We start from the raw sequence: 14,060 nt of genomic DNA, 5'->3' as shown, positions 1-14,060 counted from the left end.
GACAGGTAACAGGATAACTTCTAAAGGGGAGGGAAAGAAATAAGCATTTATAGAATGCTTATGATGTGCCAGGCACTATGCCAAGTGATTTACAAATATTGTTTCATTTGATTCTTACAACAGTCTTGTGAGATAGGTGCTGTTATTATCCCCATTTTATATTTGTGGGGAAACTGAGGCAGGTAGTTGTGAAGTGACTTGCCCAAGGTCACCTGACTAGTAAGTGCCTGAGGCTGATATAGTCCTTTAAGGACAGAGTCAGGACTTCATATGTATAATGAGTATTATATTTCTTGCCTTCCCTATGGGTGGGAGAGCAGGTGGAGGGAAGGACAGAGTTTGGAACTGAAAATTTTTAAAAATTGGGTCAAGAGTGATAAAGCTCAGAATGAGCTGGTAAGGAGTGCTAAGGAACACAAAGTTTTGTTTGCTTTTTTAAGCTATATTAGGGAACAAGGAAGATTAAAGAAAAGACTGGACCCCCTGCTGCTGAGAGTGGATGGGACGATGATGACTGATTGCTGAGAGAAGGCCCAGCTGTTTAACTCTGCTTTTGCTTCTGCCAAGGAGAGTGATCTTTGGACTGGAGATAACAGAACAAAACAGGCTGATGGGGAACTCCCATACAACTGAAATAGAATGCTAGTTAAGAGAACATCTGGTTGCCCTGGATGAAATTTGATTTCTCTGGTCTAGATAAACTATGTCTTGGGTGCTGAAAGAGCTAGCAGATGTGACTGCTGAGCCACAGTTGGTCATAGCTGAGAGATTCTGGAGAATGGGTGAATTCCTGCAGGACTGCGGAAGTTTGTCTTGCTTTTCAAAATAGAGAAGATAATAGAGTCTGTAATCTATAGGTCAATGAGCTTGACTCTGATTCCTGGCAAACTTCTCTAATGGATTATTTAAGGAGATGGTTAGTGAACATCTAGGAAAGAGGTAGTGATCACGAAGAGGGTCCATTGGGCTAACGATTTCCTTTTTTTCACGATTACTAACTTGCTAGGTCAGGTAAATGCTATACATAGAGCTTTCCTAAGTTTTAGCCATTGAACACATTTATCAATGACTTGGCTAAGGGCATAGATGGTGTGCTCACCAAATGGGCAGGTGACATCGAGCTGGGAGGGGTTGATAACACCCTAGATGATAGTCAGGATGCAGCAAGATCTTGAAAGGCTGGAACATGAGGCTAAACCTAATCAGGTGAAATTGAATGCATGGTCCTGCAGTTGGCTTAAACCAATAAATTTCATACATCACAAGATTGAGGAAGCATGCATAGATAGTTTGTCTTGAAAAGACCTTGGCAATGTAATGGATTGTAAGCTTAGCTATATTAAGAGAGGCATAGCTTTCAGCAATAAGAAAACAGTAATTCTTCTGTGTTCTGCTTTGATCCGACCATAGTTGGAGTATTTGTTTAGTTTTGGGCACCGTGTTTTAGGAAGGATACCAACTAAGTTCTGGATCATTCAGAGGTGAGCAAACAAAACATGAAGTGTCCTAAGTCTATGCCATATGAGCAGGATTTACTGAAGGAACTGGAGATATTTAACCTAGAGAGTAGAAGGCTCCAGGGGTCCATGATAACTGTGTACAAGAAGCAGTGTGGTATAGTATGTAGGACATTGGCCTTGGAGTTGGTGAGACCTGGGTTTTAAAATATTGCTTCAGATACTTACTAGTCTGGCTAAATCACGTAACCTCACTGAGTTTCAGTTTCCTCATCTGTAAAATGACGGAGTGAAACTCAATAGCTTCTAAGGTCTCTCCCAGCTCTAGATTCTATGGGAAACGAAGGACGAATAACTCAAATCCCAGAAGTATTTGGAGAACGCTCTTGTGGAAAAGGGATTGGGCTTGTTTCCCTTTGGCTCCAGAGAGCAGAATGAGGAGCAAGGAATAAAAGCTGCAAAGGGGCACATTTAGACCTGAGCACTAGAGCTCTCCCCAAATGGGATAGGCTGGTTTTGTCTTGTTTTGTTTTGTTTTTTGGCTAGGCAATGGGATTAAGTGACTTACCCAGGGTCACACAGCTAGTAAGCGTCAAGTATCTGAGGCTGGATTTGAACTCATGTCCTCCTGATTCCAGGGCCTGTGCTCTATCCAGTGTGCCACTTAGCTGCCCCATAGGCTATTTTTTTAGGGAGGCGGTACTTCACTGGCCAGCTTCAGGCAAAGGTTAGGCGGCCATTTGTCAGCCAGTTGTTGTGTGGAGCCATTCTTTCTGGAGCATGACTTGGATTAAATGGCCTCTGAGGTTACTTCCACTTTTGAGATTCTGTGATTTGGATTCTGTGATTAATCTGTTATTTTAACAGTAAAACAGACGGCTCACAATAGCTAAGAATAGTCTGGGAGAGCACGAAAGCAGAGTTCTCACAGGCAAGCTAAGAACTATACTTTTTGGTATTTAAAAGGTTTTTTCTTTACTTTGTCATTATGTGATTTCTCTATTTCTGGTTGAGTGAATTAGCTAATTGATGTTATAAATATTTATCATTATAGCAACACTGCTGTGTTTCCCTGAGGTTCCCAGTTTTCTCTTTCCAAAGCTATCCACCGGAACCAGCTGTGCCTGTTACGCTGTACAAACAAGAGATACGTGGAAGCCTGGAATGAGAGTGCCTGGAGGTACTTCCAGAGAGGAAGGCAAGAGCCCCTCTGAGAGGTTCCCTTCTGAACTCTGAACTGTGAGCACAGCATAGAGCAGTCACAACAACAACATATAGGAATAACAACTCCCATTTATACAACAGTCACTCTGGACTTTGGCTCAAGTTCTGGTTCTTACTAGCTTACTAGTCCTTAATTCCATTTCCTCATCTGTGAAATGGCAATAACTGCCTTACATACTTCATAGAGCTATTAGGAGGATCGAATGAGATCAAGGATAACATAAAAGTGTTTTGTAACTTATCATAGTGGAAGGGCAACTTGGACCTTTGTCCTGGTAGCAGAAATGACAGACCCCAGGGGCTGCCACCTCCACTTTTCTCCTCCATTGTTTTCTAGGCTTTTTGGAGGCTTCTCAGAGCTGCAAGGACATTTGCATGGCAAGGCACTGGTTACCCAGGGGGCCTGATGGAATTTGAAAGGACAAATGAAAAGGCATTTGTGTTTATCCCCAATTTCTGACAAACCCAACGGGAAGTCCAGACCTTGTAGGAGGGCAGGAATGCTCTACCTTTTGTCTGAGGCAGAGAAGAGGTAAAAGGAATTTACCTGCCTCACTCAGGACTATGTACTGGAGAAGTCAGTAAGAGAAGAGTGATGTTTAACAAAGAAGCTGAGGATCTATTTAATGAAGGAATGAATGAAGGGATTACTGTGTGCAAAGCCCCATGCTAAGCAACTGCCAATACACATAGAAAAGGAAAGCAGGCCCTGCTCCCTAGGAGCTCACAGTTTAATGGGGAGGGGGAAATGGGGAAAAGAGGGAACACATGCTGATCAGTCTGAGGCTTGGGTCTGGGCAATGTCACCCTAAACAGTGGGCACAGGCCTCTGAGGCTGAAGCAGGGGCAGCAGGGTCAGGAGCAGCAGCAGGGGCAGGGGCAGCAACAGGGGCAAGGACAGCAGCAGCAGGGGCAGTAGTGAGGCAAAAGGCAGCTGAGCCTCGGTGGATGGCAGTTAAGAATCCACAAGAACAATGGATGTTCCTGGAGAAGCTGCAGAAGCTGATGGTTATAGCAGGGGAGTTGAGCTCAGGAGAGGGTACAGGGTGGAGCTGAGAAACAGCAGAGTCTACTGACCAAGCTAAGCAGCTGTGGGAGGTGAAGCCGTGCAGGCTTAGGCCAAAGGCATTTGTCAGTCTGGACACAAGGTAGATGGCACGGAGGCTAAAAACCTTCCCCACCTTGGAGAGGGACTTTTCCAGGGACTGATCAGTCAATCAACAAGCTGGTATTTCATGCCTGCTATGTGACAGGCTCTATGCTAGGCTCTGGGGCTTTAAAGACAAAAGCAAAACAATCCTTACCCTCAAGGAGCTTATATTCTCGGGTAGGGTATGTACATACAGGAGTACATACAAGTCTGTGCAAAATAAATACAGGAGGTTTAAAGGCTGGCACCAGCAGTTGGGTAGAGTAGGGAAAGGCTTCGTACCGAAAACTGTGCTTCACTGGAGCTTTGGGGCTGTGTTCCCTTTCCTAGAAGCACACAAATCTAATGGAAATTGTACCTAATTTAAATATGGGGGACTGAGAATGATCTCTTTGCTTGATTTTCCTCTGTTATTTACTTTACTATCTGATTCAGCTAGGTGACACAGTGGATAGAGCACTGGGGCTAGAGTCAGGAAGACTCCTTTTCCTGAGTTCAAATCTGGCCTCAGACACTTACTAACTGGGTGACCCTGGGCAAGTCACTTTATCCTGTTTGCTTCAGTTTCCCCATCTGTCAAATGAGCTGGAGAAGGAAATGACTCCATTACCTTGGCCGAGAAAACCCTAAATAAGGTCACAGAGAATTGGACATGAATGAACAATGAAATTCCAATTCTGATTAAATACATTGTTATTTGATTTATGATTCCTAATCCAATTCACTTGCAAGTCATGGCATCACCTTACTGATGTCATGGTCCTCTTTGAGAATGAAGGACAAACAACAACAACTGAGTCAGTGGGTAGAAAATGTATTTGATGGGGGCACAAGCTGAATATTACCCCTATGCTGAATTAAGGAGCAGCATGATTCCAGAGTTGAGTGGCATGCCCATTCCAGTACAACTTTTGTAAACTTGTTATTTACAGATGAAAATTATAATTCTCTTTAGAATATGGACTAGGGCACTTGGGGATTGGCCAGTTTGGAAGATGGCTAAGCCCCAGGTAGAAATTACCTATTTTATTGCTCCGATAGTCATTTACATTTTTTTTTTATGTTCCCTACAACTAATTCTCTAGGCCCACTAGAAAAATCTGCAGCTGCTTTCAAAGGAGTTCATACTTTATGTTGCTGTTTCGCTGGCATACCAAAGGGCAGTTAAGAGATTCTCTGGTTTGCATATCGCAACAGAAATTTCCCAGGTGGTAGTCCTAGCTGAGTTAGGGCAAGTGAATTCTTTTCACCTCTTACGTGCTTATTGGTGAGGTCCTTGCCATGTAACCAACTGAGCTGGATGGCACATTGGTCTGATTCAGCATGGCATTTCTTATGGGGGAAAAAGAGAAGAGGACCATTAATAAATGGTAGCAAACTTTTAGGAACTTAGGTAGGTATTGAATTTTTTTTATATTATAGTCAGTGATTTTCTGTTACCATAGGAGCCAGAAAATTGTAATTCATTGATTAATCTTTTTTGTCCCACTACTATCCACCATGTTCAGTTGATCAACAAGCATTTACAAAGTACCTAGTAGGTGTCAGGCACTACCGTACTGGGTGCTGGGGATACAGAGACAAAAATGCAACAATCCCTATGCTTACAGAGCTTACATTCTCTCTGGGGAGACAAGTACAGAAATGAATATAAACATGAGAAATATACAGAGAATAAATACAAAATTAATCTAGGGTATTTAGGGAAGTTGGTGTCAGGAAAGGGTTCATGTAGAAGGCAGTGTTTGAGTTGTGTCTAGAAGGAAGAGAGGGATTTTATGAGGCAGAGATGAGAAGGGATAACATTCCAAGAGTGGGACCTGGCCAGGGCAAAGGAGTATCATGTGAGAACCAGAGACAAGGCCAGTTTGGCTGCCTTATAGTGTAGAAGAGGAGTAATGTATAACTAGGGCGGCAAGGAGGCGCCATAGTGTACAGAGCACTGGGTTTGGAGTCAGGAAGATTCATCTTCCTGAGTTCAAATCTGGCCTCAGACACTGACTAGCTGTGTGACCCTGGGCAGGTCACTTCTCCCTCTTTGCCTCAGTTTCTCACCTGTCAAATGAGCTTCAGACAGAAATGGCAAACCAGTCCAGTATTTCTGCCAAGAAAAGCCCAAATGGGGTCACAGAGAGTTGGACAGGAGTCAACAGCAAAGCAAGGCTAGACAGATAGGTTGGAGCTAGATTCTGAAGGGCTTTAAAAGCCAGAAGATTTATATCTTATCCTAGAGGCAATATGGAACTATAGGTGAGTAACGTGGTCAGATCTGTGCATGAGGAAAATCACTTTGGCAGCTGTGTAGAGGATGGATTTGAAGCAGGGAGAACAATTTGGAGGCCATTGCGGTGGCCTAAGAAAGAGATGATGAGAGCCTGAACGAAGTGGCGGTTGTGCAAACAGAAACAGAAGGAGAGAGTGAGATCCAAGAGATATTGTAGAGGTGGCCAGGTCTGGTATCTGATTCGATGTGCAGGGCAAGAGAAACTGAGGCCTAGAGGCTAATGCCAAGGTAGTGAACCTGAGAGACTTGAAGCCTAGCAATGCCTTCCATGACAATAGGGACCTTTGTAAGGAGGGGTGAATTTGGGGGGCAAAATAACAAGTGCTGTTCTGGGGCATTCATTTGGAAATGGCCAATAAGCAGGTGGGAAAGTCGGTACAGAGATTTGACTTGGACTAGATAAGACAGTGTAAAGGAGCAACTAACGAAAATTGAAGATTGGCTCCTTTGATACAAAAATTCATAAAAAGATTGAATGCTCCACTACTCACTCCCCTATGCTTCCTTTCTTTCATCGAGATGGGATTCTTTTATTCCAAGTTGCTTCTAAAACTCTAAGGGAAAAATAATAATCAGTCTAGGGGAGAAGTGAGGCATCCTTGGGCACCTCTGTCTAACACTACCACTTTAAGCAAGGCCACCTGGTGACCCACTGTCAACAAGCTAGGCCCAGTTTGGGACAAAATCTGTGCTGTTTGCATATTTGCCAGGTAATCATTTGAGAAACCTCATCCTGACCTGGGTGAGGTCTATTTCAGACTCACTGCAAGGAATCTTTCTCTAGTGAGTGCTGATGTTCATGCTAGAACCCTGGCTGGTGCCAGGAGGAAATGATTTTTTGTGGCTTGACACTTGGGAGAGACAAGGTCCATGTCGGAGATGGGCTTATTGAGGCAAGAGGCAGGAGGTCTGGGTTTGCATGTCCCAGCTTAGGCATGTACCATTCTAAATTGGTAGATGGTTACTGGTGCTTAAATGCTCTGCTGTGCCTGCAAAGCTCATAGTATCACGTACCTAGAACACGCAGGGCCCTCAGAAGCCTTCTGGTCCAGCCCTCTTATTTTACAGAGGAGGAAACTGAGGTGGGGGGGAGTGATTTGCCCCAGGTCACACCTAGGTCTAGAACTGGAAGGGACCTCAGGGGTCAGCTTGTTCAAGCCCCTCGTTTTACAGCGGAGGAAACTGAGTCTGAGAAGTTAAATGATTTTCCAAGGTCCTAAGTGTCAGAGGTTAGAAGCCAAGTCCTCTGACTCCAGAGCCACTACTTGAATATCTGTCAAGCAAGGCCTAGTTTATAATCTGTGCTTTGAGGTCAAGTGAGGAGCCCATGTCTGTTATTTATTAACATCAAGTTGTATGGGATCCAACCGTAAACCACTGACAGGAGCAGTGGAGCTCTTGGTGCTTTAAAGAATGTGTCAGGATTTGTGATTTCCTTAGTGCAGATAGGTACATGGTGGGTGTATGCAGGTGCGTGATGTAGCCCTCTTTGCTGTAGCAGATGGTCTTTGGGTATTGCCATGAGAGAGAAAAAAACAAGCCATTGCTAAGTGCTGAACCTCCGACACACTTAGTGAGGGTAGCCCTTGGTCCAACAAACATATCATTTATTGCCTAATGCCAGCTTGAAGCCTTTCCACTTTAGTATAGGAGCCACTAAGGCAGGTAGGTGATGCTGCAGTGGATAAAGCACTGGGCATGAAGTCAGGAAGACCTGAGTTCATATCAGGCCTCAGATACTTCCTAGCTGTGAGACCCTGGGCAAGTCACCTCACCCTGTTTGCCTCAGTTTCCTTGTCTGTAAAATTTGCTGAGGAAGGAAATCGCATACCACTCCAGTATTTCTGCCAAGAAAACCCCAAATGGGGTCACAGAGAATAGGACACAACTGGAAACAGCTGAACAGCAACAACAAAAATAGGACCTACTAGATATTGTGTGCTGCTGGCATAGACTTTGAGAAGCCAGGGTCCCCGTCACATTACAACAAAGCATCAGAGGAGAATATTAGTGGAAGCTCACCTTAGATAACTAAAACTGTCTGGCTTAACTGCTTAATGGATGAGCTACTTACCTATTTTCATGTCAGAGTTAACATTTGTTCACTTCTTTTACCATACTATTGCAATCACTTAAAAAACTATTTAAAAAAAGAGATGAAAGAAATTCATTTTTATTATTTAATTAAAGGAAGGAAGCAAGCATTTGTTAAGCTCCTACTATGTTCCAGGCACTGTGCTAAGAGCTTTATAAATATTATCTCATTTGATCCTCACAACATCTTTGGGAAGTAGCTGCTATTATTGCCCTCATTTTACAGATGATGAGGAAACTGAGGTAGACAGGGGTTCGTGACTTGCCCAGTCTGACACAGCTAGTAATTATCTGAGGTAGAATTTGAACTCAGGTCTTCCTGACCAATGTTCTCTGCACTGTGGCGCCACCTAGCGGCCATAAACCTCTATTCCCTTTTTTCTTCTTTCCTAGGAATCAGTTCTTGGGCCTGTTCCAAATTTTAGGGTTCCATTTGTATACATGTAGACAAAGGAGTGATTAGGAGAAAATGTTTTTGCTTGTAGATGGTCCCAGTTTTATACTTTATCAGGTGATATTGCCTTTGCTGATCCCTATTTCAGTCAGCTGGGTGGCACAGTGGATAGTGCTCTGGGCCTGGAGTCAGGAAGACCTGAGTTCAAATATGACTTCAGACACTTGTGACCCTGGGCAATTCGCTTAACCTCTGTTTGCCTCAGTTTCTTCATATACAAAATGGGGATAATAATAGCACCTACCTCACAGGGTTGTTGTGAGGATCAAATGTGATAATATTTAGAAAGTGTTTTGCAAACTTTAAAGTACTCTATAAATCCTAGTAGTAGTAGTAGTAGTAGTAGTAGTAGTAGTAGTAGTAGTAGTAGTAGTCATTGTCATCGTTGTAGCAGCAGCAGTAGTAATCATTGTTGTTGTCATCATCATCCTGAGCATGTTAACTCACCGGTATTGGGGCATTTGCCTGCTGCATAATAGCACCTGCCTCACAAGGTTGTGAGAATCAAATGAGATAACATGTAAAGCACTTAGCACAGTGCCTGACCCATAGTGGGTGCTATATAAAGCCTTGTCCCCTTCCCTAGATGACTTCTTTTATGTTATTAAGAGATGAAAAAAAAATTGGTAAGTTTCTCATTTGATCTGGTAGAAATCAACTCCATTAAAAACTTGCTTTTAAACATAAAAACTGCCCTAAACCACTGTATCTACTGCCACAACCTCTGGGTCTTGTCCATTTTATGATTCTTTCTCACATTTGAAGAGATTCACTGGTAACCCCAAAATATGAAAAGACCCAGAAGAAGGTGTCTGGTGCATTGGGCAGATGTTCTATAGAGGATTCAGAGAAAGAGCTAGGCAAGATTTGTCTAGGATGAGACATCAGGGAAGGGCTTTGATCTCTACTGGCCAAGTACCCACACTGATCGATTATGATAACAAAGTATAAAAATAGAGGAGCATAATATGGTGGAAAGAGAACTGGCTTGAGCATCGGGAGAACTGGATTCTAGTCCTCACTTGACCATGAGCTAGTATTTGTGACCTTGAACAAGGTGCTGAAATTCTCTGAGCCTCAGGTTTGGTTTTTTGGGTTTTTTTATTCTGTAAAATGAGAGGTGTGGATCAAACAATCTCTATAGACATTTCTGGTGCTAGAATTCCTTGTTGCTCCAGAACTTCTAGGATGATGAGATTTAGCACTTCTAGGCTATGTGCCCAAGCTAGCTTTGGGCCCTTGTCCTTTCCAGGTTGACTCCCTGAGCTGTCTGACCCTTATCAGCCCGGATCATGTATTTGTCCCCATTTACTTTGTGATTCTCTCAACATATTGACTCTGTCTGGCTTTATACCTGGATCTTGGCTGTCTCCTTTCCTCCTTTGTCTGACTGGGATCATTTCCGGTCAGCTTCAGTCCTGCAACTGGTGACCCAGCTCTATGGCTTCTCTCACCTCCACAATTTCACTTGGCCCCTTTCCCTTTGGCTATGGAGAAGAGCCACAGTTAGCGGTATCTGAAGGGCTTCCTGCTTTAGGCCTGTGGCAAGCACAAGGTCCCAGGGCTAATGCAGACTCAGGGTCAGATACTGTACTCTGACTTAGTATATTCTTCCTTTTGTGGATTAACTATTCAGAAAGTTGAGATAAAAAGCTTGGAAATTTCCCGCTTGATATTTCAGCCTGTTCTCCTTGGTTCACCCAGCCTCCCATTAAAAGAAGTTATTCAGTTTGCATCTTAATGCAGAGAGAGTAACTTTAATCCCTTAAATTGGTTGGTCAATCCTATTAAGCTATTTGCGGTTATGGGCCTGGTCAGATCCTGGGTACAATCAGATAGGGCTCATTTGGCAGCTGTCTCTACTTTCCATATATTAAGGGTAAGTCTCTAATAGCCTTCCTCATTATATTTCAAGAGGTGGTTTTTGTTAAGACTTTCTATTAAGGAAAGAACTACCTTGTAAGATAACAATGTGGCCCCATCAGAGTTAATTTGCTTCCTCCTCCACCTTCCCTGTTCCCCCCCCCAAAAAACCACCCTAAAACCACATTTTCAACTTGTAACTTTAATTGCCTCAGATGGGAGAGTTTTTTAATTGTAGTTACACCAGAGGAGAGAATTAGTTAGCTCTAAGTTCTTGGTTTTCAGTCATTTTTTCAGTTGGATTTTTGGTGTGAAATAAATTTTTAATGATATCTTTTGTTTTTATATTACCTACATTTTGAAATGCATTTTTTCCTCCTCCCCCTCCCAGAGAGCCTTCTCTTGGAACCAGAAAGAAAAAAGAAGAAAAAAAATGTTCAGCAAGACTAACCAACACTTTGAAAAACTTTGACATTATCTATAGTATTCCATACTCATAGTCCTTTACCTCTGCAAAGGAGGGAGGGAAAGAGGGGGCAGATGTCTTCTATCTCTTCTTTGGGGCCAAACTTGGTCATTATAATTTCACAGATTCAGTTTCAATTATTGTTGCCATCTCTTCCATTTACATGGTTGTAATTATTGTGTATATTGTTTTTCTGGTTCTTCTTACTTCATTCTGTAGTCTTCATATTTATCATTTCACATTCATGGACCAGAGCCATCCCCCAATCAGTGAGCAAGGCAGCTAGGTGGCGCCATAGTGCATAGAGTGCCCAGCCCTGAGTCAGTTTCCTCATCTGTAAAATGAGCTGGAGAAGGAAATGGCCAACTACTCCAGTATCTTTGCCAAGAAATACCCAAATGGGGTCGCAGAGAATTGAACACAACTGAAATGATTGAACAACGACAAATCAATGAGTACTTACTTTATTTCTAGTCCTTTGCTACCACAAGTGCTGATACAAATATTTTGATGTATATGAGGACTTTCTTTCTATTCTTGAACTCCTTGGGGTTCTACCTAGTATGGACTCTTTGGATCAAAGGATATAGACATTTTAGTAGCTTTTTTCACCTAATTCCAAATTATTGCAATTGGTTTTACCAACTAATCTAGTTTCTCTGCAGTCTCCCTCCTCCCTTAAACTTAAGCCCAATCCTAGATAAGTAGTCCCACAATCCCTAAAGGGAAGAGACCCACCTAAGTTCCTCACCTGGAAAGCTCTAAAACTCTCAAATTAAGGAAACATGCTCATTTTCTCTTTCAGGTTAAAATTAAATTGCCAGGAACCAAGTCTTCTGACATCACTCTGGATATCCACGAAAAAGTTCTCGATCTTCGTACTCCCAAGCAGTAAGTTAAACATAGCAACTGGAATAGTGTATACCATCAATATGGTATATATAACTGATATCTTTTTATCTAAAATGTATAGAGTGCTTTTGCTTTGGCACCTAAAGAGAGGCCATGCCTATATTATGCCTGGGCATCCCACTGGAAAGTGAACATTTTAGTTACTCAGATATTTGTTTTACATAATGTCAGCATATCTGAAAGAATTCAGATGCCTTTTTAAACCCCACTTCTCAGTCAAATCTTTAGCTTATGATGTGATTAATTGACAAATGTGAAGATGCTTCAAAGCTATTAAGCTTTGCATGTGAATTCTTACAAATTCTCTACTGGACAACACAGGTGGAGAATCTAGTTTTAAAATTTGTATGTATAAGATATTAATGGTTAAATTGGATTAACATCAGCAAAATCCAATTCTGTCATCAACTGCTTGAAACAAAAATGTTAAGAATCACATTTTTCATACTTTTTTTTTTGTTTTTACATCACATTCATTTCCAAATGTACTGTCCTCCCATCACCTATCTACTGAGCCTTCTGTTGTAACAAGTATTTAAAAAGAAAAAGAAAAACCAATTTAGGAAAACTCACCATCAACCTTATCTGCCAGTACATGCAGCATTCTACCCTTACACCCCCTAGGAACCTCATCTCTGCAATACTCACCAAAAGATTCACAGAACTAAAAACAAAATAGATGCCCATCAATTGGGGAATGGCTAACTGAATTGTGGTCCATGGAGGTAATAGAATATTACCATATTGTCAGAAATGACAAATGTGAATAATTCAGGGAAGCTTGGGGAGACTTAGATGAACTGATGCAGAATTAAGGAAGAGGAACTAGGAAAGCAGTGTATACAAAGACAATGACAGTCTAGACAGAAAGAACAACAAAATGAAAATGAGGGCTGTGTAATTATAATGATCAAACTTAGATTTCAAGAAGAAATGAGAAAATACATCTCCCTCTTTTCTTTGCACCAGTGCGGGACTCTGTGCATATACTGGCAGATGGGGTCTATATGTCAGTTGGCTTTGCTGAACTGCTTTTTTTTCCTCTTTTTTAATTCTTTGTTATAAGGTATAGTTGACTGGGTAGGGGTGGCAAGGGATGCAGAGATTTAAAAATGAAGAGAATATAAAAACAAAAGATCAATTAAAAAGAAGATGGAAAGAAAGAGAAGAAAGGCTAAAAAAGACTTGGATCAGATTTCCTCAACCATGCCACACCCATTGGTGTCCTGGTGTGGTCAGTTCTCCATTACCTGAACTTAGATTCTCCACAACTCAAATCTTGCTTTCCAAATGGACATTGATATGAATACTTATTCTGCTTAATTGCTTTCATCTGGGGATCTTTGAAACCCAAATCAAACCATTGCAGCCTCAGGTTGGTGACATCAGTGTCTGCTTGTGTTTAAGTGCATTATTGTGTATTTGACCATAATCAGTAAAAACCCAATGATCAAAGTGGAGTAGATGCAAGCTGGGGAGCCACACCACTGTTACTCTTCATTAATGCAAATAATTGAGAGCTGCCTGTAGTTCGACAAACCTTTGAAATACACAGCTGAAACTCAGCTGCCATTTCTAGTTTGTCTGAAGTTTAAGGTCCCTTTAGGGGGTCTAGAAAATGCACATATGTATATCATCTAGATATGGAAACCAAATCACTTCCCTAATCTATTAAATACATGAAATCAAAACTATATCATGTGAAATGTGACTATAGCAAGGTTGACCTATGACAATTGGGTCTCTAAACCCGAACCTTGCAACTCCCTAAATTTTATGTACATTTTTTGATTTTGATATTTGGATATCATCGCTAATATTCACGTAGTTTCAATAGAGAAAATGTTAACTCAAATGTTTGACCTAGATGACTGAACAGAAACCCTTTTTTAAAATTAACTATTTCATTTTCCCCAACTATATGTAAAAATAATTTTAATATTCTTTTCCCCTTCAAATTTTGGTTCCAAATCCTCTCCCTCCCTCCCTTCCCCCCTCTTATTGAGAAAGCAAGCAATTTGACATAGGTTATACATGTGTAGTCATGCAAAACACATTTCCATATAAGTCATGCTGTGAAAGAAAAAACGGACCAAAAAACCCCCAAGAAAAATAAAGAAAGTAAAGAAAAAGTATGCTTCAATCTGCATTCAGAC

The 14,060-nt window shown here is 41.7% G+C and overlaps 1 protein-coding gene across 2 annotated transcripts in view; it reads left to right on the top strand.

Moving 5' to 3' along the window:
- Positions 1-14,060, top strand: part of PIH1D3 (PIH1 domain containing 3) — an 80,868-nt gene that overhangs the window by 58,992 nt on the left and 7,816 nt on the right. For both annotated transcript variants that reach the window (XM_027845577.1, XM_027845578.1), the window contains exon 6: positions 11,798-11,883. In XM_027845577.1, coding sequence (XP_027701378.1) covers positions 11,798-11,883 — 86 coding nt within the window. The remainder of the gene's footprint in view (positions 1-11,797; positions 11,884-14,060) is intronic.

Source organism: Vombatus ursinus, unplaced genomic scaffold, assembly GCF_900497805.2.
Source record: "Vombatus ursinus unplaced genomic scaffold, bare-nosed wombat genome assembly UNPS02014982.1, whole genome shotgun sequence".
In the NCBI taxonomy this organism is placed as follows: Eukaryota; Metazoa; Chordata; class Mammalia; order Diprotodontia; family Vombatidae; genus Vombatus; species Vombatus ursinus.
Note: the sequence above shows the minus strand (reverse complement) of the source record. Positions and strands in the feature narration are given on the sequence as shown.